This window comes from Ursus maritimus, unplaced genomic scaffold (assembly GCF_017311325.1).
Source record: "Ursus maritimus isolate PB19 unplaced genomic scaffold, ASM1731132v1 scaffold_16, whole genome shotgun sequence".
Classification (NCBI taxonomy): domain Eukaryota; kingdom Metazoa; phylum Chordata; class Mammalia; order Carnivora; family Ursidae; genus Ursus; species Ursus maritimus.
The window spans coordinates 31,235,237-31,261,868 of NW_024424008.1; the positions used below are offsets into that span (position 1 = coordinate 31,235,237).

Below are 26,632 nucleotides of genomic sequence, written 5' to 3' on the forward strand. Positions count from 1 at the left end.
GTCCGTGAGAAATAACGCTCACTGTAGGATCATTCCCAGGGATCTAACCCAGTGTCAGCAGAACTCAGCTTTATGTTTCAGGTTGTTAAAGGTGTTAGAATCAGCTCCAAAACTGAATGGCAAGAACCGTCAACGCAGCAAGTAAACTGAGATTTTTGTAACCTGCAAAAAGTGTTTTCTGCCCTCCTCCTAACATCACACTCTCGAAGCTTAAGGAAACCGCACGAGCTCTGTTACGCTTGCTTTGAGGTTTTAGATCGGCAGCTGCTAGGACTCTGTCAGAGCCTCATACCCTCCAGCAACTGCACAGCATCTGGCCTCGAGGTGGCCCAGTAAAAATGGGGGCGCTGCTAAATTCCTATAACTGGCTCTTATAAAGGGATTTGAATTCCTAAGGAATAGATAGCTGGGGAAGAAATGATCTGAAACGATCTCAACAATCAGACTCTAGTAATGTTCTTAATTTTGGTTCTCGTCACTTAATTGTTTTCATCAACTTTATTGCTAGACTGAGGTGTCATAATTTATGTATCGTCACAGGAACACATTTTAAGCGTCCAGCTCATAAACTCTGACAAATGTACACCCCCATGGAACCATGGCTCTCACTGGCATCTAGAACATTTCAATCACCCCTGAAAGTTCCTTCATGTCCCAGTTCGGCAGTCCCCTGATCCCGCATCCCAGGCAATCTAATAACTTGGTTTTGAACCAACACTTTTCCTGCTCTCGTTAATGCCTATTCATCAGTGCCAGAAATTCCACAAGTATATTTAGTTTTCCCAGTCTTTATGGCCCAGGCTTGGTGACTAAGGCACGCTCTTATTTAAGCTAGAAGGATTATCCTTTGAAGAAAAATGATAAACAAAGCTTTGGTTCTTGAGTACGTCATCTCATTCTTTTCTAACGGCTTTATCCTTAAAAGACAGTGGTTACTTCTGAGAAGTGCAAGGGCTCTGTCTTTCTCACAGGAGACACTGGACATGACCCTTCCATTTCATCAGGTTTTGTCAAGTGCCACAGGTTTGACTACTCTGGGCACTGCATTGAGGGGAAGGGGAGTCCAAAGGACACCGTCTCTAAACTTAGGAGTTTAACAACTTGATGAGGAATCATTTAAGCTAGATGGTTTAGAGTTTCCTTCATAGCTTCCTTCAAATTCTGTCTCCCACCTGAATCAGAATGGAGTGTTATTTTGATTCTGCCTTGGGGACGTCTCTCAATGTTTTGTGGCCAGGTCTCACCACCAGGTGCCGTGCCCCCGCCCCCCACTCTCACCTAGACCCTTGCAAGAGACTCCTGATGGCAAACCGCCTCAGAGGCTATCCTCCCCTGGCCAAACCTAATCAGAGGTCAGCTCCTAAAACTCTGCACCCAGTTTGCCTCAGCTGCTCAAGATAGTCACTGAATTATCACCTCCTTAAAAAAATTTTTTTTTAATTTAAAGATTTTATTTATTTATTTGAGAGAGAGAGAGAGGCAGACAGAGCTGTGAGAGAAAGCATGAGCAGGGAGGAGACGGAGAAGCAGGCTTCCCGCTTACAGGGAGACCAATGTGGAACTCGATCCCAGGACCCGGGGATCATGACCTGAGCCGAAGGCAGACACTTCACTGACTGAGCCACCCAGGTGCCCTGACTGCTCACAACTTACAGTCAGAGGTAGAGACGTTTGAGGATGGCCTTCCAGTCCTTTGCCCTCCGGTCCCAGCCCACCCTTTGAGCATCATCTCCTGCTTCCATCGTGTGCCGTCTATCCCGGCTACCCCTGCAGACTCCGTGCACACTTACCCCTCCAGGCCTCTGCTCATGCTTGTCCTTTTACTCAGAACATTCTCTTCCCCTCCTTCCCTTGTCAAAATCCTGCATATTCTTTGTAGGTTCTCCTCTGGACAGCTTCCTTCATTTCCCCCGTTACTCCTTTCTCTGTGCTCCCTTAACAGGATTTTTACAGTATCATTAGTTATGTCCTCTCTTCCACTTGATTAATGTAGCTTTTAGGCAGAGGGACTGTGTCTTGTGATTTCTATAGCTCAATGCTGAGTCCAGGGCCCTGCACACAGTCAGGAAGCAATGAACACGGAACTACAGAGGCAGCTAGGGGACCAGAGCAAGAGTATGAACTAACACCACACACGCAGGTGACATGAACACTGCACATACATGCCCACTGCAAATGCATGTATTAAAGGACTGAAGAACCCCAAAAGGGTGCAACGCAGAGAAGCTGGGAAGATTTAATATTAAAAATGTACATAAGGGGTGCCTGGGTGGCTCAGTCAGCTAAGCATCCAACTCTTGATTTCAGCTCAGGGTATGATCTCAGGGTGGGGAGATCAAGCCCTGTGTCGGGCTTTACACTCAGCGGGGAGCTGAGTCTGCTTGAGATTCTCTCTCTCTCTGCCCCTCCCCGTGCTCGCTTTCGTGCACATATGCGCACACACACACCATCTCTCTCTAAAATAAATAAATAAATAAAGTCTTTAAAAATATACCTAAAACAGTCACAGACATGTGAAAAACAATTGCTAAATGGATATTTGCATTTGTGAATAAAATTGGTAACTACCCAATTTTCCAAGAATAAGGACTGGTTGAATATGTTACAGTGCATTCATATCACAGGATACTATATATGTCACCAAAAAAACGTGTAAAAGAATATACAGTGACACAGAAATCTATTTGTGAGCCAGTGAAAAAAGGAGGTTACAAAACAATGTCTAGTTTATGAGTTCATTTTTATAAAGGAAAAAGTAGAAGAGAATTCATCAAAATACCAACAGTGGTTGGAATTGACTTGTTTTTCCTTTTGCCTATCTTTCTAGGTTTTATACAGTAGATACAGCTCACGTTTCTAGCAAGTAAAAGGACTATTAAAAAAATCATGTAATGGAAAATTTATTACCAATTTTGGAGAGCAGTCAAATTTCCGAGTTATTTCCCAGGCCAGTGTAATTCTCAGCACACATGCCATGTGAAGTAATTGTAGAAAAGGATACTCATATATTGTATAAGCATTCTTTTTATGGGTATTTCCATTCCTCATTTTTTTTCTTGTGCTCCTAAAGACACTGGCTTTACTCAGAAAATATATTTTTTTTTGTCAAGGTTTCATTATAAAGTTATTTCAAGTGATACATTGTTTTGAACTATTTTGTATCCTTAAATTCAGCTGTAGAAGAAAATGGTTAGCCTCAAATCTCCTCTCATTGTCTGTGGGAGGCAAGTAAAATCCCATCACAGTCAAGGAGCTCAAACTGACCACTTTTTTCTATCTTTAAAATAGGGCTTCAGATGATAGAAAATAAAAGAAAGTTGCCATTAGGAGGTCCATAGAATTGCAATTACTTTTCAAGTTAGACTTTAAATAGACTCTCTGATTATTCCCATTTTAAGTGTGTTTTACAAGTTTTTCATTGGGTGATGACTAACCCTGGCACATTCCCCGAGGCAAAATACCGACTCCGGGGTCAGGAATGCTGGAGCTTTTGGAATCCTCAAAGAAGACAGAAGGCAGCCCCAGTACAGAGCTGGGGAGATCCTGACAATATCATAGACTTCCTGGGGACTCACCAGTTGGGCTGGCAGCAGCCCCGCTGGGCAGCACTGGCAATATGATTATGAGGTTCTGTGAAAGATAAAAATGCAGGGTCCCTTGTTTTAAAAAGAGTTGCGAAGTTCAGCATAGCCCCAGCAGAGCATTAAACCAACATGGGGCCCTTCTAAGCAAAAGGGCCATACACCTGCAAAGGCTGCAGTCCCAGATGGCCAGCCCTGCCGGTGAGCGACACCACCTTCCATGATACCTCCAAGGCTGCAGCTCACCTGGATACAAACCCTCCCTCCCATCTATGGCTTGGCACTTTGCTAAGCCTGGGAGAGTCAAGTGCAGGTAAATGAATTCATCAAAGGACTCAAAACTCCGTCTTTATTGGTGCATGGAACTTCTATGATGGACTACCCAGCGATAATACTAGAAACGTTTCCTAAGTGGGTCATTATGTATGACCACTGGATCAATCATCCATCCATCCAATAAGTCACTTCCATCCGATAAACCCTCCCAGGACTCCTGCCACATGGCAGACACTGGGAATCCACAGAGGAATCACAGCCCCTCAATGTCTCCCAGAGACAAACGTGGATCTAGTCGATGATTGGAGAGGGACGGCAGAGGGACATTTCCCAGGGAAGAAAATGACTCAGTTGAATCATGAAGGGAAGATAGGAGTTGTCAGGAGTACCAAGTAGAAAAGTGATGAGAAGAAGGGGCATTTCGGTGACTCAAACACATGTGAAGTAAAGAATGATGATACTGGGTGTTTGGAGAAGGGCAAAGGGTATTAATTACTAAATGAGAAGTTTAGAAGGGCAGGAGCTAAAGCTGTCTATTTTCAGAACCACTAGCAGATTACCAAAGCTGTTATAAACAGTTAGAGCTAGAGTAAATGAAAAGCTGGGTGTAAGCTAAGGGATGAAGTAGCAGAGAGGAGAAGGAAGACTGGAGGAGGCTGTCCGAGTGGGAAGCGTTTTGTAACATGCAAGAAGTCATTTAAAGAGCTCCGCACAGATGATGGACAACATAATCGCGCCTGTCAAGGCCTCACAAGGTGAAAGGATAGTGAGTATCTTGTGGCAAAGCTGATGAATGCTCCACTGAGCTTCAACATACCCCGCAGAGGCGGGGATCCAAAGTGGGGGGTCTGTGGTGTCTGCACACAATGCCCAGGGGTAGGTGGAAATTCGCAGGGACACCAGCACTCCCGTCAGCCCGTCCTCCGCACTGCTGCATGCTGGGTCAGGACTGACTCACGGAGGCGCTAGGAGGCCTGTTAACCAACCTGTGGCACCCAGGAGGGAAGCAGTGTGTGAATGGGGGAGCTCATGGGAATGACTCACTGCCATCAACGGTCAGAAATCAGAATTCCCTGCCCATACGGTCCGGTGCTAAAACCCTTCACTAAGATCTTCTTTTCTGGAAGGAATTAGCTGTTTCATTTGTTTTGACTCCCTACTTGGAAGAAATTGGATTTTATTTTATTATTTATTCATTTATTTTTTTAGAGAGAGAGCATCTGTGAGCGGGAGTGGGTGGAGAGGCAGAGGGAGAGGGAGAGAGAGAGAGAATCTTAAGCAGGCTCTGCGCACAGGCTCCTTTTTTTTAATTTTTAAATTTTTTTTTAAAGATTTTATTTATTCATTTGACAGAGAGAGAGACAGCCAGTGAGAGAGGGAACACAAGCAGGGGGAGTGGGAGAGGAAGAAGCAGGCTTCCAGTGGAAGAGCCTGATGTGGGGCTCGATCCCAGAACTCCAGGATCACGCCCTGAGCTGAAGGCAGACGCTTAACGACTGAGCCACCCAGGCACCCCATGTGCACAGGCTCCTGACACAGGGCTCGATCCCATCTCATGTTCCCATGACCCTGAGCTGAAGTCAGGAGTTGGATACTTCACTGACTGAGCCACCCAGGCGCCCCTGGAAGAAACTGGATTTTAAAAAGCATAATAACAATAACAACTGATATGTGGCAAATGCAAAGGCTTCTAAACCAGGCAAGACATCACAGTCAAAAAGAGGGAAAAATGCATATCGAGCTCTAACCCAGACTTTCTGAATCAGATTTTGGAGATGCAGCAATCGCCTGTTTGTGTTTATTTTTGTCTGTTTACATTAAAAAGCTCTCATAGGGATTCTAACGCACAGCCAGGCTGGTAGCCAGTTTGTCTGATTCTTGTGCATTGTTTTTTCTCTGGCGTTGGATCCTGAAATTTGGGAGGGGGTAGTTTGTAGGGATCCTAATTTCTTAGGCATAGAGGGTCATTGCATGTTCCCAAATTAAGTCCTGTGTGACCGAATGCACTCATATTCTCCCCAGTGGACATGGAGAGAGTAATTTCCAGCATCCGAGGCTTCCTCCACGAGGGAGTCTGTGAATGAAAGCCCCTGGCAGAAGGAACCCACATATGCACTAGATATGACATTAGGAGTTAACATGGAATGTCTAACGTTGTTCTCCCAACAACTTGGCAGTGTGGCGCACGTACTGGTGGCTGGTGTCCCAGCCCTCTAAGAGCTCACGGTCTGGTGGGAGAACAAGGAATTTGTATCTCCATTTTTCCAGGGAGGAAGTGGATTTCGAAAGGGTCGGAGAACTTATTTAAGGTTAGACAGTTAGTAGAGGTTCCTGGAACTGGAGTATTTAATCTGGTCTCCTCCCAAAGCCACTGTAGGATGTTGCTTCCCAAAGTAACAGGCAAATGTGACAAGGAGGGCATGGGGTGCCACAGTCCGCCATCAAGCCACAGGTGCTGCAGAAGGTGTCCTGATGCTGGAGGGAGGTCAAGAATTCGGGGGTTTATGGGGCCAGGGAAACCTTTGCTCAGGACCACCCTCCATTTACCAGATGGCTTGAGAGGAGCAGCCTAACTTTTTGAACCTCAGTTTCTCCATCTGAGGTGAGAATATCAACAGCTCTTCTGCCATAATAAGATTATATGTGTCAGTGTTTGGGGCTCTCTGGAGAAAGGCTTTAAGCATAACATTATATTTTTTGATATCCCCAAGAGACAAAGAGTTTCAGCCACAAAATGCTCCAGAAATGGCTTACGTCTTGAAGTCTTTAGGGGGATTATTTAATTTTTATGAAAATTTTAATATTCCCTCAGCCACCTTCAAAGATTTAATACTTCAGAGAATAACAGAGCTTTGGGGGGAAAAAACCACATTAACTCACTGACCTATGCAGCTTAGAGGTGACAAGCTCTAAGGCATTAGGAAAGACATAGAAAAATGGTACTTAAGAGCAGACAGGCTGAATCAGAATTGAATCCCTCTTGAATCATCTTCTGGTAGAAATTACTAGAATACAGAAAAGAGCCTTGGACTGAGACGTCAGGATACCCTCCTTTTAGATCTCACTCTGCCACTAAGAAAGTCATCTTGGAGAAGTGTCTTTATCTAGGGGCCACAGTTTCTTCCTCAGGAAAAGAAAGGTTTTGACTGGATTTTGTTTCAGGGCCTTTCCAGTGTAATATCCCAAGATCTGCGAGAGTATGGTCTACAGCAGTGGGCCCACTGCCCCAGAGAGAATCCAGGAAGCCATGAGAACAGCAACAATGAGCAGCCAATGCTCTGGCATCACCACTCACCCCGCCACATCAAAGCAGCATATTCCCAGCTTGGATGAACTACTCCTCCTTGAGGGAGGGCCCTGTTTTAATTGCCACTGCCCTGCATGAGAGCCCCCTTTCCTCACAGAGTGGAGCCTGTGGAAGGATAATGGCTGTGGCAGGGGATTCTTAAGGATATGTGGACAGAATTCAGAAGGCCTGTACAGTTGCGTTAATGTGCTAGTTCTCTATTGCTCCATGCCAAGTTACCTCATAACTTGGCATGAAACAACAAATATTTAGGATCTCATGGGTTCTGTGGGGGCAGGAATCCAGGCATGACTTAGCTGGCTGGCTATGGCCCAAGCTTTCTCTGTTGAGTGGGGCTGCAGCTTCATCTGAAGGCTCAAATGGAGGAGGGGGTCCACTTTCAAGCTCCCTCATCTAGTTTCTAATAGGCACTCAGTCCCTCGTCATGTGGGCCTCTCACAGTCCTGCCTCACAATTTCATAGCTCTCTTCCCCAAAGTGAGTGATCCAAAGGAGAGTGACTAGAGGGCTATGCACTGAATTGTGTCTCCCCCAAATTCGTATGTTGATGCTCTCACCCTGATGTGACTGTATCTGGAGATGGGGCTTTTAGGAGATATTAAGTTAAATGAAGTCATAGGATGGGGTCCTAATTTAATAAGATTCATAGTCTATAAGAAGAGGAAGACAGAACTCTTTCTCTACTGCACACACCAAGGAAAGGCCATATGACTACTCAGTGAGGTCCTTATAGATTGGTGTGAATGACACTCCCTTAGAGTTTGTCCCATGAAGATGCAGGAACCCGCTAGCCCAGAGATCTCAGTGTGCTTTTCTGTCACAGTTCCAGCACCTAACCCACAACACTTTGCTGAGAACTTATCTCCTCTCTTCGCTTTTCTTCCCAAGTCCCTTTTCATGGCTCTCAGGAAGCGGCACATACAAAAGGCTAGGCTGTCAGAAGAGATAAAAAACCAACTAGAGGATTCATGTAATGTGGTTTGGTTTGAAAGATCTCTGTTTAACAACCCTCATGGGTTATATTTATGAACATTACTCTCAGATAAATAATCTCCTGCTTCTTCATAAGGAGCTACCCTCTCAGAGCAAATAATGCTCCAAGATAGTGGGGCAGACATTCATTTCCTCTGATGCTCTGGTGCTTTGGAAAACCAAGTTCATTCTGGTATCTGCTCCACGAGAGCACAGCACAGGAATCATGATACCAACTCCCTCAGTAAATACTCAGAAAATGGACCCCCAACATGGACAACAAGTTTACATTATTACAGTGACTGACAGTGCAAAATTAAGAATTCTAAGGGCTGTGGCAATACAAACATTTAGGTCAAAATGGGGAAATTCTGCCACAAGATCACTTTTCTCTCTCTCTTTTCTGTTCTCGGTTAATTGAGGACCTAAGTGTTCACTTTAGAGGGAAAGGCATCATTCTGGAAGACTCTGAGAGAGACTTTCTGTATCTTCTATTAATTTACTCTACCAGTTGCACCAACTCAGTAACGTAATGCATGACCTACAGAGCCCTCAGTCAGTGAAGCATTGCTCCTCCTCATTTCTGGGTGAATTCCTCTCATGTTTCTTCTAGCCCTTGAAGCAAACTCCCTACACATTTTAATTATTATGTGTGATGGTGTGGACCTCTTTGGGCTCATCTTGTTGGGGGCTTTCTGTGTCTCCTGGACCTGGATGTCTGTTTCCTTAGCTAGGTTAGAGAAGTTTTTAGCTATTATTTCTTCAAATCACTTTTCTACCCCTTTCTCTGTCTCTTCTCCCTCTGAGTCCCCTATAATACAAATGTTATATGCAACATGCTTGATGTTGTCCCAGAGGTTGCTTAAACTATCCTAATTCTTTAAAATTCTTTTTTTCTTTTTGGCTGTTCTACTTGGGTGCTTTCCATTACCCTGTCTTATAGCTCACCGATCCATACCTCTGCATCATCTAATCTGCTGTTGATTCCCTCTAGAGTATTTTTCATTTCAGTTATTGTATTCTTCAACTTTTACTGTTCTTTTTTATATTTTCTATTTCTTTGTTAAAGGTCTCACTCTGTTCATCCACTCTTCAGTCCAGCGAGGATCTTTTTGACCATTACTTTGAACTCTTTATTAGGTATATTGCTTATCTCTGTTTCTTTTAATTCTGTGGTTTTGTTTTATTCTTTCATTTGGAACATATTCCCTGCCATCTCATTTTGCCTGTTCTCTTGTTCTTCTTCTTCTTTTTTTAAGATTTTATTTATTTATTTGAGAGAGAGAAAGAGCATGAGTGGGGGGGGTGCAGTGAGAAATGGAGAAGCAGACTCCTTGCTGAGCAGGGACCCTGATGCAGGGCTTGATCCCAGGACCGTGAGATCATGACCTGAGCAGAAGGCAGACAGTTAACCAACTGAGCCACCCAGGTACCCCTCTCTGTGTTCGTTTTTATGTTAGGTGGATCAGCTGTGTCTCCCAGTCTTGAAGGAGTGGTCTTATGTAGAGGGTCCCCACTGGTCCTCAGAACCAGGCACTCCAGGGGTGTCCCCCATGTGGATTGTGTGGTTGGGCCGTGACAGCTGTGGGTGCACTGGTGTGACTGGCTGAGAGGTCCAGCCATGGCTTCTGCTGGTGGGCTGGTAGGCAAGGCCGCTCCCCTTCCACCCCTCCCCCTTTCCCCCTACCTCACGGGAGCCGCTTGGGGTGATGGCCATGCTCCTTCCTTTTAAATCCCAAAGCTACCACTCTAATTTTGGCCCTTTTCAATACCCTCCTGGGAGCTTTCCTCACCCTCATTTTAGAGGCTTCTATCAGATTAGCATTTCCCAAACCCAGAATTGATGAGCTCTTTTCTCAAAAGTGCTCAGTGGCTCTTTTCCACTTATTGGTTTAAGTACATAATTCCTGGCCTGTGTGAACCACCACAGTCAGGCCCAGACAACTTTTCTCATCTCATTTACTTCTTTCCATCCTGGATGACATGATACTCTCCCAATTATTGAGTTGGGTCCACATGTTCCCAGCTTTACAACTTTATCCTCAAGGTTCCTGTCTTCCTGAATGCCTTACCTCTGCCTGTTGAAATCCTATTCATTCTGGGAGCTCTGCCTTTTGTTAAAGGTCTGTGTGTTTCTGCTTCATGTTCTTCACTGCTGCAGATGACCTGAGGCCTGTCACCACACATTCCTCATCTTTGAGAATATTGCAGTTCCTTCTGTAGTGTCTTCTACCTAGCTACTCACTAAATTTCTGTTAAATTGAATGGAAAATAATTGTAATGTGTGTTATGAGCCCCCAAGTTTCTCTGAAATCCCTGAAAGAAGTTCCAAACCTTGCAGAAAATATTTTATAGGAAAGAAGTAAATGAGTTGCTTATAAGAACATTTCCTTGCTTTATGTCCCTGGTCCATAAGAGGAAAAATATGTCCTCTTGCATCTCAAATATCTGGAAATGGTCCTCTCAATAAATCATGAGCTATAGCATATTTTGCAGAGCATGTTTACATTTTATTTTCATATAACTTTGCCTAAAATGGTCACAGACTTTAGCTCTGATCTTCATCTCTGCGTATTTCCTTTGCTGGCTTAGAAAACCTTCAAAATTAGGAAGCTGGGCACAAATCCTACCTATAAGAGGTAGACTAAATAGTAAGATATTAACCCCAAAGAGATAGTACAACAAAAGGTCCCCTAATCTTTACTCAAAGGATTACATGTTTAAGCATGTTAGGTCATAAAGTCATGTCATTAGTTTATGGGATTGCGGATATTTCCATTTTACAGAAAGACTAAGACTTTAGTCCTAAAATCTAGACAGTTGCCATGTTATTTCTTAGAGCTCATAAAATGGGTGTTGAATTTATCTTGTCCTCCTCTGTTTTGATTTTGTTCCTAATTTAGGCAGTGACTCTTAACATTAGTGTGGTTTTATTATGAACAACGAATTCAGCATAGGAAAGAGGTGTTTGGCTAAGAGCAGTAATATTTTTTCAAATTAGAAAGTCAGTATATGAAAGTTTAGCAAGTCCTTATAAGAGCTTTGAATTCATGAAGTTATGGAATCAGATTTCAGAGGAATATTGCCTTGTCTTTTCTTTGTAATTTATAGTGACTTAGTATATGCTGTAGCTAAATGGTGATGAAATCACTTATAACTTCTGGTAAAGGGATATGCTTAACAAAAGAAGTTTCATGAACCAAAGAGCCCTGTCATCTACACAAATGGAGCCAATATTCTTTGCTAGGATCAAAAACCAATTGGTGTAAGGACAGCGGGGATGGATCTTAGTTTAGCAAAAAACCCAATCTCAAAAAATGATAAACTATAGAATTCCTCTTAAATAATGTTTTTGAAATAATAAAATTATAGATAGGAGATTAGTGGTTGCTGGGGGTTAGAGATTGGGAAGGAAGTGCCAGGAGGAGGTCGGTGTGGCTATGATGGGGTGGCAGGAGGGAGCTCTGTGATGGTGGTTACATGAGCCACACAAGTGATAAAATTGTATAGAACTACACACACACACACACACACACACACACACACACACCCCAAACTGGATACTGTACTACAGTTACACAAGATGTCCTCACTGGGGGAAAGTGTGGAGTGCAAGGTACATGTGACTTTCTGCACATTTTTTTTCAACTACCTGTGAACCTATTATTAATTCAAAATAAAATTTTTTAAAAAAAAATCAGCTATTTTCCTGTCCCAAAGGGGCCCAGAGGGTCAGGCAGTAGCGAAGCGGCTGGAAACAGGGTGTGTGAGCGCTGGCGGTTATCAAACAAGGCAGCTGCTGCCTCTTCAGCTCCTGCCACTGCGGGACTGTGTACCTGAACCTGCTGAGTCTTCTGAGGGCTGTTGCTGTTTTAATAAAACACCAGAAATTGCAACTTTGAATAAAAATCACCTGACTTTAATTGACAACTAGATCAAACTTTTGGAACACCATGTAAGCCAAACTAAAGACACAAGAGGGCCGATTCAGTCTAATGACGAGTGCAAACTCAGCTTCAGAGCAGAGGTTCAATCTGGCCCCAAGATGAATTGCCCCCTTGACGAGCTGGTAATCTCAGTACGCAGTTCATGATCCTCTGTGGTCCCTTACGAAAGACCAAGCAATGGTATTCCCGAGAAAGGAAATGTTCTGATTGGGCCGCTAATGAAAACAGAGTAGGCCACCACTCACTGATGCCCAGGGACTCTGGAGGATGTTTGTTTGATGAGAGCTCAGACTGATGCCCGCAAGGTCCAGCCAGGACCGTCACACCCTCTTCCTCAGCACGGTGCCCCGGACATGGTCGGGTGTCTAGTTTGCATTTTCATGTGTTCATTGGTTCTTCCCAGCTCTCTTAGTTCTTTCATTTTTTTAAAGCTGAATGAGTTGTATAAAAACTGAGAAAAGGAACCAGGACCTGATATCCTATGCTGGGATTTTTCTGAGACAGACACGATGGCCTGGGGATGCACTTGATATGAGCAGCACTCACGGCCTCTGTGTCTACTTAAAGCTCTGAACGTAAGTCTTTGGCTAACAAGTACAAATGAGCAGAGGCAGGTGCTGATGAGAGCAGTATTCTGGTTTTGGTCCTTTCAAGGCTTTGTCATCTCTGCCCAGCTAAAGGCCCAGAGTCTCGTCATCCCTTCTTTCCCAACTCCCAACCTGGACAGCTGACTCAGAAGAAGTGAAAAGGAGGATGGAGCTAACTGCCAGTTCTTCACCACAAGCCATGTCTGTGAGCCAGTCACACCCCCACCCTCCACTGGCCACACCACCGTGTGCACTAATCAGGCTCCTTCTGCCTTCAATCTCTCGTAGACAGAGCTGACCCAACTCCTTCATGAAGGAAGTGAGTAGAAAAATTTCAATTTTTTAAAATTAGGATTTTAATTTAATTTAATTTAAATAAGAAATTAATCTCTAAATTTCATCTATGGGTCAATTACACATCCTCAAATTTAAATTATAAAAAGATTTATTTGCATAATTTCTGTTTTTTGCCCCTGCTAAAAAGAGTCCAGAGAATGTTTTCTTTTTCTTTCTTCCTTCCTTCCTTCCTAAAGATTTTCTTTATTTTACTTGAGAGAGAGAGAGAGAAAGAGAGCACAAGCATGGGGAGCAGCAGAGGGAGAGGGAGAAGCAGGATTCTCATTTAGCAGGAAGCCCGACCCGGGGCTTGATCACAGGACTTCAGGATCATGATCTGAGCTGAAGGCAGACGCTTAACTGACTGAGCCACACGGGCACCCCCAGTGAATATTTTCTAATGCTCCTTTAAAAAAGAATATTTGTACAAGACAGCACTGGACCAAGATCAGGGACATACATGAACCTGGGGGTTCCTGAGGCATTGTTTTGGAAGGAACTTGAAATATCATTGCAAAGGAAAAAAAGAGTATCTGTAGGTATTCCATAATTGTAAATCAATAAATGAGTCTTTTCCTGCTCACTGTTTTTTTTACCAAGCTTTACATAATATGCAGACTTTTAAAGGGTTGGTTCTCAGCCTGGAAAATTATGCTAATGAGATAAGAGCAATAATTTAAAGTAGCTACTAATTTCTTGAAGGGGAAATATGCAGAGACCCCAGGCTCTACGTTTGTTTTCAACTAATTATCATGTATTTACTTTTCCATTAGTCCAATAATTTTTCTTTCAATTCAGAATTAAGCATAAGACACTGAATTATATAAAGGTCTGTTTAGCATAGCGGACACACCCCATCACTCTCTAGCCCTCTGATTTACAGCTCTTAAAATGCACAACCAAGAGGCTGTCTATACGCCCTTTTGTATTTACACTCCATCATGCAGTCACCTCCATAACTTATGCATTCTCAAACGGACTACCTAGCAATTAACTCCAGCCTTTTCTAACTCACCATCTCATTATGCAAAGTGGATTTGAACACAAACTTTATTAGCAACTTTTAGTTTGAATTCCTTCTTAATTCTACCACCCTCGCTCTGCCTAGTAACGTCAGGATCTATGTGACCAAAAGACTACGGAAAATAGCAGTTAAAAAAAATTGATATTGGATTGGCAGCCCATTTAGTAATTGTTCTTTGCACTATGGGGCACTCCCATAAATCGAGATTGTCATATTTCAGCTGAAGCATGTGATGCAATTCTTTATAGAAATGGAAATGAATTCTCCTTGCCACACGATACAGCATTTTAACTACGTTCAGAAGGAATGGGCAAGTAAGAAAGCTATTATTTTTATTCTAAAGGTTAAGAAAGAATAAACAAACCCCAAACTCTGTTAAAAGGCAAGGAAATTCATTGTATCGCTTCTTTAAACCCTAGAAGGAAGGGGGAGGACATCTTGCGGAGTTCTCTCACGCACGTGAAGTGTATCAGCGGAAGAGCTGACACATGGTCATTGGTTTAGTGCGCATGTTCTCATACTGAAGGACCCAGGTGGGTTGGTGACACCCAAGGAAAGGTGAAGATTTGGCAACTGCATGAAATAGGGAGGCATCCCATCAGTGCAACTGACTTACCAACATCAGGATCCACGGCTTGAACTCTGGTCAACAGAGCCTTGGTGGCTGTGTTCTCATAGACACAGGCATTGTAGTGGTCGGAAGAAAACACAGGCGGGTTATCGTTCACGTCCTCCAGGATCAGGTGGATGTCGGATTGGCAGAACCTGCCACCTCCGTCAGTGGCCCTGGCAATCAGGCTGTACATAGGGACCCTTTCCCGGTCCAGAAGAGCCGAGGTTTTTAACTCACCTGTGAAAATAAATGGCCTGGCTTTTCAAAACGCCCTCTTTCTTTGAAGAACAGAGAATCAAGTACATAAAGAATCCCCAACACAGGAAGGACCAATAACATTTGGTTCAAGTGCCTTATACTTTGAAAAACAGAGCAAATTCAATGCTAAGCATCAGGGGAAAATTTATGGGATTCTTGATGCAACAATAAATCAACTGTGTGGCCTTGAAATTAATCCCACTGTGAAATATCTGGTTTCAGGACTTCCTTCTCTTGGCGACCTTGGAAGGCTCCATGCCCTTCTAAACCTCTGAAGACCTGAAGCACCAAGGTACTTGTCCATTCTCTATCCTTTTTCTGGAGATCAAGCAGAAATCCAGAGACATACCGCTCGATCTCCAGAAAAAGCATAAAGAATGGACAAGTATCCTTAGTTCTCCAATGGTCAGTCATGTCAATAATCCACAGACCCAGAAGAGGCAGTCTCTCTGCTTCCAGAGACTCAACATCTTTTTACCCCATCTTTTAGAGGAAAACGATGAAAGCAGAGGCTGGCTTTAGCAGAAAAAGGTCTGGAGGGAATTCTATTGTGCCAGGGTAAACCTGACTTGCAGGCTATAGAAGGGCCTAGGGTTTCTGGGGAGGATCCTGGCGGGGGATTACTTGAGGAGTTTGGCTNNNAATTGAGCAAGGTGAGGAGGGAAGTCATGTCTGTGTTGGAACCACTGGAACAGCTGCACTGGTGCTGTGTGGAGATTCCTGGGGGTGTTTCCATGTCAACAGACAACAGCAACCAGCAGTGACAGACCTGAATAGATGTGACTTGGTGAAAAGTATGACTCATGAAATATTATTATTCTTAAATACAATTAGTAGACATTCTTCAGACCAAGCCATCTATGCTTATAAAGCATTTCCTTCTATGGCCTCCTTGCCGCGGCCAGTTCTCAAACACAGCCCGGACCATTTCCTTCGCCTGCTCAGAAGCCCCCAGGGGTTTTTCAGTGGGGCCTGCACTCACGATCGGCCTGCAGTTCGTTCTCCCATCACCAGCCATTCCACAGCTCTTCTCCCCAGTGACGGTGTTGAACACGGCCCTCCTCGGCTGCGCTGTGCTTTCTGCTCCTGCTGTCCCTGCGGTCCACACGGCCCTGCTTTTGCTACTAAAATCTGCCGCGGTTCAAATGTCAGCTCTTCTTTAAAACAGTTTCCTCTTCCCCTTCATCAGAGTATTAGCTCCTTTTTCCTCTGTGCCCAGATATAACTCCTCTGATACCCTTCCTGGGCACTCATTTCATTCTGCCTATTATTATTATTATTATTATTATTATTATTATTATTTATTATTATTAGCAGCTTACTGGTCTGTCTTCCCTGCTGGCTTACAACATCCTGCGGGCATGGCTTGTTTTACTCATCTTGCAGCCTACCACGAATATCCCATAAAGTGCTTTTATGTCTACTAGCTCCTCAATGAATGTTAGCTATTGAATAAATAATTGCTAGGTCTATGGAGCCAAGTAGTATATTTCTGTGTAGCTAAGTGCTTCCCAGTAGGACCCAGCTGACACGGGAGAGGGGCAGGGAGGAGCCATCATCTTTGGAGACTCAATAGTTAGTTATTATTCATTAGGACCAAACACAACATTGGAAATATGCAAATTATTCGGTCTTTACACTTCATTTAAAAATTGCCATTGGATGAACCATCCAGTACGCAACACGGAAATAATTCACCTCCATAAGAGATGTCTTCTCCATTAGCTCTGGCCTTCAATGTGGGCATCTGCCTTTAGCATACGTAACCTTTGACCTTATACATTTTGCCTGAATATAAAGGCTAAACCGAGGGCTCATAGCTTTGGAGAAACTAGGCAGGAATATTTTATAAAAACCAGATAAGTGTATTAATAAGCATTGGGAAGGGACCCAAAAGGGATTTCCAGAGAGAAAAACTCTCCTTCCTACGCACTGCTGTCTGGTTTTCAACTTCCGTTTGTGATGTAACTCTATATTCTTTACAGAGCGGATGCTTAAATCACAGATACGAAAAACAGGAGAACCAAAAAGACATGTCTGATTACTTGATGCTAATAAATGTAAGTAAAGGCAAATTTTACAGGTCAAATACAGTTCGTGTGCTCCAGACTACCCCTCTTCAGACACATGTGACTAGTATTTCTCAGAGTCCTAGAGAGCAGGCTATCATACCGAGGCTCTTGTACACTAACTACCCACTAGTGATGAGACCACATGAGAGTTTAACTTCTCTCATGGATGAACAATGGCATTTTCCCAAAGAATACATTTCACCTTACCACTTTCTGGATCTAGAAAAAATTCATCATTTCCAGATCCATAGAGTGAATATCGTATATCTCCATTGGATCCAATGTCGGCATCCTTGGCACTGACTTTCAGGATGATTTTATTTGATGAAATGTCTTCGGGAAATAATGCTGTATATGCAACCTGGCAAAGGTAAAGAAAGGTACTGAAGTCATTAGTGTTTGTGAGGCAACTGCCATATTTCGCATTATAAATGATTTATTTAAAAACGCGTTCATATAATTTAGCTCTGGCTATTTTTCCCTTCACGACAGAACCATCTTACAATATATGAAGAAACACGGTATGTCTCTTGCCCTGCCCCACCCCCCGGCCAATCTCATTCATTCCAAAAATACTGATTGAGTCCCTGTATGCACTAGGTACTATTTAGGTGACAGGAGTACAATGGTGAAGGAAACAGACAAAGGTCCCACCTCTGTGGAACCATGACACGCATCACGTGTTGATAATGACCCTCTTTTCTGTTAAGCACCAGTGAGTCCTTGGGACCCTTCCACTCTTTAAAGATCCCCTACTCACATCTGGCATTACTTTGATAGATTCAATCTATTTGCAACACTTTTCTAAGCTACAGAATACCAATATTATCTCTTGGTCCACATGGTAAGGAAAAGGTAAATTAACAGTGATTTAATTTCAGTAAGGAAGAAAATAAAATTTGCTACTGGCACCTTGCACTGGCTGTCATGTTTTGTATTGTGATGGACAAGCTACATAGCGAGTTGCCTGGCGACCTGGGTTCATTATGAACATGGCACTAACCAGCGATGTAAACTTATCAAAAAAACAATTTATGCTTTTGAGTGGTCCATTTTTCTTTTTATGAAATCAGTGATTTTGACAGAATAAGTCCTAAGGTCCTTTATGCTTTCTTAAATATTATTTAATTTTAAGACTTACTGTTTTGTTTTTGTTTTTTGGCAGGTGGGCAAAATTAGGTACCTGAACTTGCTACCTATGATTTTCCTATCCTCTTGCATCTAAATGGAGCTCACTAATTTAAGGAGAGAAGGGCAGAAAGGAGCCTGGCCCGAAGGAGAAAGATGAAATGGGTTTTGATTTAATTTTAGAAGGGCAGAGTAAAAAGCAGCCATATATACGAGATGTATCTGCAAATCTCACCTGCTCGCACACTGGGCTATTGTCATTCACATCACTGACGGTCACTTCCACCATGGCCTGTGTGACAAAAAGCCCATCGGTGGCAGTGATATTGAGGAAGTAAATGTCTTGTTCTTCTCTATCTAAAGGTCTCTTCACATAGACCTTCCATTCACTCTGCACCAGGCCCAGGGCAAACCTTCCTCGGGGGTTCCCTCCTGTAGTGAAAAAAGCATTTTTGAAGATGTGCAATGAAAAGCTTTGATCTACACCTCCAGCGAGAGGCCCGTGTGGGGTCATCCCGCTGGTCCTCCGACTGTATCATTTACAAAACCGAGAAAAAATTGATAGTCACTTCTTTCTGATTTTCTTTGCAACAAAGCATGATATTTATATTCTTGGCTTGTGAGGAACGTAAAACAGTAACTTTCCAAGAGAACAGAATGCACTTAGAGAAGCTGGAGATGATCTCTTGTTTAGTTCCCCTGAAGGACAATCAAATTCAAACTGCGAACAATCAATCCTCTTCCCGGGATGATACAATTGTCTTTCCACTTTGTCTCAAGAGAGCATGTAATACACTATAGCTCTTGTTACCAAGACAATTTCATTAGCTGCTGATTATGCAATCAAGGGAAGGCAGTCAGTTCTATTAAGGAATCTTTTAATGAAGGCTCTCTCATACAGCTGTGTGCTGTACAGGCACGGGGATTTGGGGAAGAAAAGTTTGCACGACAGAGGAAGACCCATCAGTATTAAATGGCCCTAATGAGGGGTCACAAAATGAGCAGTTCAAAGATAAGCATGCAATTAGATGAAATTTATCAGAGTGAAGCTGGTGATAGCAGAAGAAAAGGAGAAGAGATAAAGTAGAACAGCTTTTTATGATATGAAACTGGCAATATTACTTCCCCACATCATTACATTACCTGGAGACAAAAGCTGCATGGACAAGACGGGAAGAGGAGGGGAGAAGAGGGCTGCCTTGACCTTCTAATCCTGAAGAGGGAAACAACGTCACTTCTAACATGGCGGAACACTAGACAAGACAGCTGGCAAGAAGCCTGGAATCCGGTTAGATCATCACCGTTTCGTTGGGCATTCAACAAGTATCTACCACCTGCTCTGGGCCCAGCACTGTTCCAGGCAGTAGGGCTAAAGCAGCGGACAAAACGGACACAAATCCCTGCTTCTGGGGTGGAGCTCACATTCTAGTGGGGAAGACCGACCCTAAACAAATAAATAAGGAAAGCATGCTGCATACTGGCTGCCGCTCCCTTGAAAAGGCGGAGCCATCTCAACTTCCTACAAAGAGCAGAAGGCGAAGACTCGGGTCCGGCCAGAGGGACTGAGGGGGAAGTAGGGGAATTTTAGTGCCAGGCTGTATTTTCACTTCTAAAGCATGGGGGTGGGGTCCGTCCAGGGGTCCCAGCCGTGGGGGACAGCCATGGGATAAATGGACCATACTGGGGGCAGACGGTGCGGAAATGATGAGGGCTGCACATTCCTCTAGGGCAGTGGTTCTCAGCTGGGAGTGGCTGTACACCCCGCCGGCCCACCAGTTGGGGCATTTGTCAATATCTGGAGATATTTTTGAATGTCACACCGGGGGTGGGGTTGGTGCTACTAGAGTCTCTTGGGTAGAGGCCAGAGTCCGCCAGTCATCCATCGAACAATGCACGGAATGGCCACCTACAACGAAGACTCATCCAGTCCCAAATGTCAATAGTGTTGAAGTTGAGAATCCTGCGCTGGCGAGGCAGGGTCCTCCCTGGGATATCGCTTTCCTCCACCACTGGCTAGGATTCAGTTATGCTTCAGTTGAATATTACTTTAGCATGCACAAGTTTAACCTCTCTATTAAATGCTTTCAGTGCAGGCCCACATCTTTTGTTAAATAAAATGATTAATGGTCCTTTGTTAAACTGCGGCAGCACAGCCAAGTTGTGTTACATCAAGAGCAAAAGTTAAATCTAATTAAAATCAGTTGGTGGTTGGCACTGCTAATAGTAACAGTAGCTTTAAGCTACTCTGTTCTCATTACTTTGGTAAAGTTGATGGGAGGGTCCCTTTAAATCATCCATTGACAATTCAGAGACAAAGTATAAATAATTAAAGCCGAACATTCAGCAAGCCTTTCCAATAGAAAAGTATCCCTCAGAATGTCTAAAAAGCTTTTTGTCTGAAACTGAATGCAAATAGATGTGAGGCTTTACTCACTTTTCTTCCCTTGCCACTATTGCTCATGTTTTTTCCGCAGAAATATACATTTTAATGAAAAAAAGGGAAGGCATCAGATAATGCGCAAATGCATACAGAGTTTAAACAGAAAACACCATCAGGAAAACAGCTCCATGCAGAAACAGGAGAGGAGAAATGCAGAAGAGTGGCGCTCCCAAGCACTGACGCATATGCTCTCCTGTAGATCTTATTCTGCAGTGATTAATTAACTTTCCCACTAACGTACTCAAGCAGATTCTGTGTCCTGAGGGCATTCTAATTAATTCATTTTTCACTTTGAATAATGTAGTTTTTCTAAAGGGAGGCCACCTGACTACAAGTATTGATGGATTCTTTAAAATCTTCTGGCACTTTGCTTATGTTCCGCCTTTGGATGTCACAACATCAAAATATTAGTTTTAAAGCCCTTAAATCATTTTTAGGAAGAGTGCTCCTGTCCCACCAACCTTCCCACTTGCAGTTTAAAGCCAGTCACCCCCAGGAAGCTACCCCTGACGAGTGACACCAACATGAAATTCTCTGGCCCTCAGAGAGTGACATTTCTTTGGTCCAGTCTGGGTGACTTCCTTGGTCTATTTTGGCTTTTCCACTGAACCACTACTTACTATCTGGAAAGACGAAAAAGGGATCCAAGAAAACTGAGTTATTGGGAGAAATACCCTTTGCTTTAGAGTTATAACTTGAGATTTTTAGTAAAAGGTCAAACCATGCCCTTTAATTGGTACAGGTGTGTATGCATGCATGCATAGGAATTTTCACTACCAGGCGAAACTTGTAAGTCAAGCTGACTGGGATCAGCTATATATTTATTTATTTAAAACTTATTTTTAAGTTTTGAGGGGGGAAAGGGGCAGATGAAGAGGGAGAAGCAGACTCCCCCCTGAGCAGGAAGCCTGATGCAGGGCTCGATCCCAGGACCCCGAAATCATGCCCTGAGCTGAAGGCAGTTGCTTCACCGACTAGCCACCCGGGCGCCCCAGCTATTTATTTTTCTTACCAATATAAGAAGTAGGAATAGAGTTAAAAATATATGCCTCCCCCACCAAGCTGTTATTTTCATTTCTTCAACCGAGATAGTTGGCTGGACTCCTTTTTAAGTGATACAGTGGCTCAAGGACTGGGTACCAATCTGGGTAATCTGTCATAGGCAAAAGAATGAACTCCATACTAAGGCTGAGTTAGCAACAACCAACAACTGAAAAACCGTGCCTACACAGAGATCTTCTACTCAGCCCTAGAGAGCTTTTATTACTTTCAACCCCCATCTCATCTCCCTCATTCTCTCCGACTCTTACCTCCTGCCACTTCCCACCTTTCTTGAGAAAGCAGAGCACACAGAGTGAAAGCCAAGGGTGGCTGACTTACCTGTAATATGGTAGCTCACTTGGCGATTAATGTCGGAAGTGTCTCTGTCCCATGTGCTGAGAATGGCTACCACCTCGCCAGGAGGGTCGCTCTCTTTCACATTCCCTCGGTACACCTCGTGGGCAAAGACTGGTGCATTGTCGTTTATGTCCGTCACCTTGACAGAGACCAAAGCCGTGGACGAAAGAGAGAAGGCCTCTCCGAGGTCGGAGGCCACCACAGAGAAGGTGAAGGTGGGATCTGTCTCATGATCCAGGTCCTTCAAGGTGCTGATCCAGCCTGTGTTGCTGTCAATGTTGAAGGCTTCCATTACCTTTTCAGGCTGGGAATCTGAGTGCAGGGAGTAAGTGACCTGCCCATTGGCTCCCCAATCCATGTCGATGGCTCTCACCTGTGTGAGTTTGGTGCCCACAGGCATCCCTTCCATTATGACCGTCTCGTAGCTGGAAGTTTCAAAGACTGGCTTGTTGTCATTCAAGTCCAGCACCTTGATATCTACATCCACAGTAAACACAATGTCGACCTTGTCCAGGGGTATAGTGGCTGCTACTTTAAAGTGGAATGCTGGGCTGACTTCATGATCAAGGCGTTTGTCAAGCTTGATTGTGCCTGTTTCCTGCTCTATGATGAAGACACCCCCTTTGTTATTTTCTGGCCGTTCCCCATTAACTGTGCTGAACCTGACATTCTGACTGGGCAAAATCCTCAGGGTATCCACTGTGCTCCCAATGGCTGTATCTTCTGAAACAGCAAAAGAATACTGAGACTGGGTGAATGAAGGTAAGAATGTTTCAGGGGGCAAGACATGAATATAGACAGGAATGAGGGAATGCTTTACTGGAATGCCCCCATCCACTGCTTTGACAAAGAATGACAGCACTGTGTTTCTCAGCTGGTTAAAATTGCCCTTAGTGACCATCCAGCCATTGTCAGGATCAATTTCTAGGAGGTCAGCCACCGAGACCGAGGCCTCGCTATACAGAGAATAAGTAATCCTTGAATTTGCTCCATCATCTGGATCCACGGCTTGAACCTGAGTGACTAAGTGGCCCCTTCCAACATCTGCCCTGACACTGGCTCTGTATTCCACTGTCATGAACTGGGGAGCATTGTCATTTTCATCCACAACAATTACTCTCACGGTGCAAAAAGTCGTTCTCCCTCCTCCATCGAGGGCCCTCAAAAAAATACTAATGTCTCCTTCCAGAGGGTTTTCCCGGTCAAGCCTTTCCGTTGTGATGACTTGTCCATTGCTGTCTATGAGGAATCGATCCTTGGCAAAGTCATTGATGATGGTGTAGCTGATCTGCCCATATGTCCCGGGATCCCCATCCGTAGCTCGAACGTGAATGACCTTTGTCCCAGCAGCTGCATTCTCTCTCACCTCAGCTACGTAGGTGCTTTGGGAAAAGGCAGGGCTGTACAGGTTAGCCCCGAGTACCCTGATATGCACCTGTGCAGTGCTAGTGAACAACCCATCAGAGACTGACACATTGAGACTGTACAGAGGGTCCATCCGCTGCTTCCGGTGGTTGGACAGGGTGATGACGCCACTCTTACTGTCCATCAAAAAGCTCGTCCGGTCATTCCCAGATAAAATGCTATATTCCAAGCGGTCAAAATCAGAGCTGTCCGCATCAGAGGCTTGAACGCAGGTTACAAAATGGCCCCGGGGGGCTAATTCACTCACATACGATTCATAAATGAGCTGATTAAAAACGGGAGGGTTGTCATTTATGTCTGAGATATAGATATGAACCAGGACCTCACTGCTCAATGATGGGAAGCCATTATCTGTTGCTCTGACTTTCAAAATACAGTGTTGCACTAACTCGTGGTCCAGCATGCGCGCCGTCAGGATCAAGCCACTTGCACTATCTATGTGAAAATAATCTGTGCTGTTGTAAGTATCCTGGACAATCTGATAATGTACCAATTTATTGTTTTCCGAGTCTGCATCAGTAGAGACAACTTGCAAAACAGGTGTTCCAATGAGAGATGCTTCTGACAATGTTGTATTGTATGTGGGTTGATCGAAAATAGGAGGGTTGTCATTTACATCATTAACTAGCAAGTCAACGGTGACTTCAGCTCTAGCACCAGTAAGAGCATCACTGGCTCTTACTGTCAACTTGTAAACAGACGTAATTTCATAATCCAAAGGACTAACGACTTTCAAGACCCCAGTGTCAAAGTCAACGTTAAACTGTTTATAAAGATCCCCATCAATAATGATATATATGATGCCTTGGCCTTCTGGACTGGTGGCATTGATGCTTAGGATGGGGGTATCCATTCTGATGTCTTCGTTGACCGATGCTGTATAAAAGGGCTTATCAAACACGGGCATCGCTTTGTTGACAATTGTGATGGGAAGTTCTACAGATGTGGATAAAGAGGGTTTTCCACCATCTTTGGCTAGGACAGTGACTCCATACTCAATGTTGGACAAGTCAGAGTTGAATGCTTCTTTTAAAATAACATTCCCTGAATTAGGGTTAATCTCGAAGTGGCCATAGTCATCCTGTAGGATGTAGGTCACTTCCCCATTTGCACCTTTATCTTTGTCAATGGCTGTCACCTGGTAAATCAGAGTCCCGGGCTCAGCATCAACTTGCACAGCAGCATAGTAAGGGAGGCCCACAAAGACTGGAGAATTGTCATTGATATCTTCAATGTTAACCCTGACCACCACTCTAGCCACACGCAGATGGTCCAGCTCACGGCTGGCTTCCACCACCAGCTCGTATAACTCTTGTTCTTCACGGTCAAAGGGGACTCCAGTGGTCTGAATGACCCCTGAGGTAGATTTTATCTTGAACTTATTTCCTGGGTTTAAGATGCTGTATTTTAAGGGCTCATTAAGGCGATTTCCAATGGCATTGACAATAGCAACTTTGGTTATGTTAGTGTTGTTCTCTGAGATTGAGGTCGAGTAAAAGCTTTGTGTGAAGTGGAGGCCACTATCCATGGCTTCTTTAACCAGGATGGTGACCATGGACGTACTGTAGAACTTCCCATCGGACACTTTAGCTATCAACATGTAGTGATCTTTGGAGAGGTTGTTGTTTTTTATGGTGAGCACTCCACTATTTGAGTCAATTAAAAAATGATCCAAGCTGCCTTCCATGAGGCTATATGTCAGTTCCGGGGGTACCTCAGAGTCAGGATCTGTGGCACTAACTTTCAGAACCTCCACTCCAACATAGGTGGGTAGAAGTAAGACAGTCTCAAACACAGCCTGGGTGAAAACGGGAGGGTTATCATTCACATCGGTTACCTCTATGTTGACTTCAACGGGACTCTCTGCCGTCAGCTGGGGGCTGCCACTGTCTCTCACATGGACATGGAAATGGAAATGGGCAATAGTTTCATGGTCCAGGTTGGCAATTGTTCTGATTGCACCTGTACTGGAGTCTACTGTGAAGAACTTCTTGGCCGTGGACTCCACAATCTGATATACCAGCAGAGCATTCCGGTTGCTGTCAGCATCAGTGGCTCGAATCACCAGTGGGCTGTTATCCAAGCTCCTGACAATGCTATTGACTGGGGCAGCCTCACTCAGGCTGCCTGAATATTGAGAAAAGAGAAAAACTGGGGCATTATCGTTTTCATCAACAATCTGAATATTGACTGTGACGTTGGAAGCCATGCCTGCCATGTTAGTGGCCTGAACGATGAGCTGATAGGAGGAAGTACGCTCGTAATCCAGTGCTTTCCGGGTGGTGATGACTCCAGAATATGGATTTATAGTAAAGATCCCATCAATGTTTCCATCTTTGACTTCATAAATGAGGGTAGATTGACTGATGGCAGAGATTAGAATGACTGATGTGCCAATATCAACATTTTCATTTACTTCAGCTTGGTAGTCTTTGTGAGTGAACTTGGGGTGAGAATTATCAGACATGGTAACAGAAATGCGCACAATTGCAGTGGCAGACATTGGAGGGGAACCCTGATCCGTGACTCTGACTGACAGTACAAACTGACCCGTTGTCGTCATGTCTGGTTCTTTGGAAACAGTGATGATGCCCAGGACTGGTTCAATCTTAAATGTGTTCCCAGTGTTCCCTACAATACAGAGATAAATGGAGAAATGAGTTACACGTCATGTTTTGAAGATTAATTCTTCATCTCAAGGCCACTTTGCTGCAACATGGCAAGTTGAAAGTAATTATTTGTATTTGTTCCATCTCATTCTGAAATAGAATGGAAGACTTCTCTTTTAGGGGTATTCAAAAGCAACTGAAGTGAGGTTTTCAGTAAAATTGTGAATTTCAGGTCAGTATCCTCTTAATCCACATTAACACCACCACCACCACAAGATTGTGTACAATGCCACTGTTAAAAAGGTATTCTTACTTAAACCAGGGCCATATTCTGTGTTCTATGTTATGGGAAAGATGGTTGTAGGAGCTGTTTCAGAACATTATACCACAGATTATCCCAAAGGTAGGGTTTGCTACATTTCACCCTACAAAGCAGACTTCCCTCCAAACACTACTTTGGTGAGGGGGGTCTTTTGTTCAGGCCTGCAGAATTCTACTCAAGTCACCATTTGCTCTGTAAGTTGTGAGGATACTTTCTGACCACCTTCTGTTGTTTGCTCCCTCACCCCCAAAAGAGACATGTGCATACACAGACTTAAAACTGGACATCATAAAAATTATAAGGCAGTCCCCTCCAATCTGTAACCATCCCATTCGCTA

General features: G+C 43.9%; 1 protein-coding gene across 2 annotated transcripts in view; it reads right to left on the reverse strand.

The window, feature by feature from the left end:
• The window catches only part of FAT3 (FAT atypical cadherin 3), a 497,297-nt gene that overhangs the window by 63,681 nt on the left and 406,984 nt on the right, over window positions 1-26,632 (reverse strand). For both annotated transcript variants that reach the window (XM_008688345.2, XM_040631005.1), the window contains exons 9-12: window positions 21,921-25,994; window positions 18,336-18,532; window positions 17,180-17,333; window positions 14,646-14,879 (exon numbers count right to left, since the gene is read on the reverse strand). In XM_008688345.2, the coding sequence (XP_008686567.2) occupies window positions 14,646-14,879; window positions 17,180-17,333; window positions 18,336-18,532; window positions 21,921-25,994 (4,659 nt within the window). The remainder of the gene's footprint in view (window positions 1-14,645; window positions 14,880-17,179; window positions 17,334-18,335; window positions 18,533-21,920; window positions 25,995-26,632) is intronic.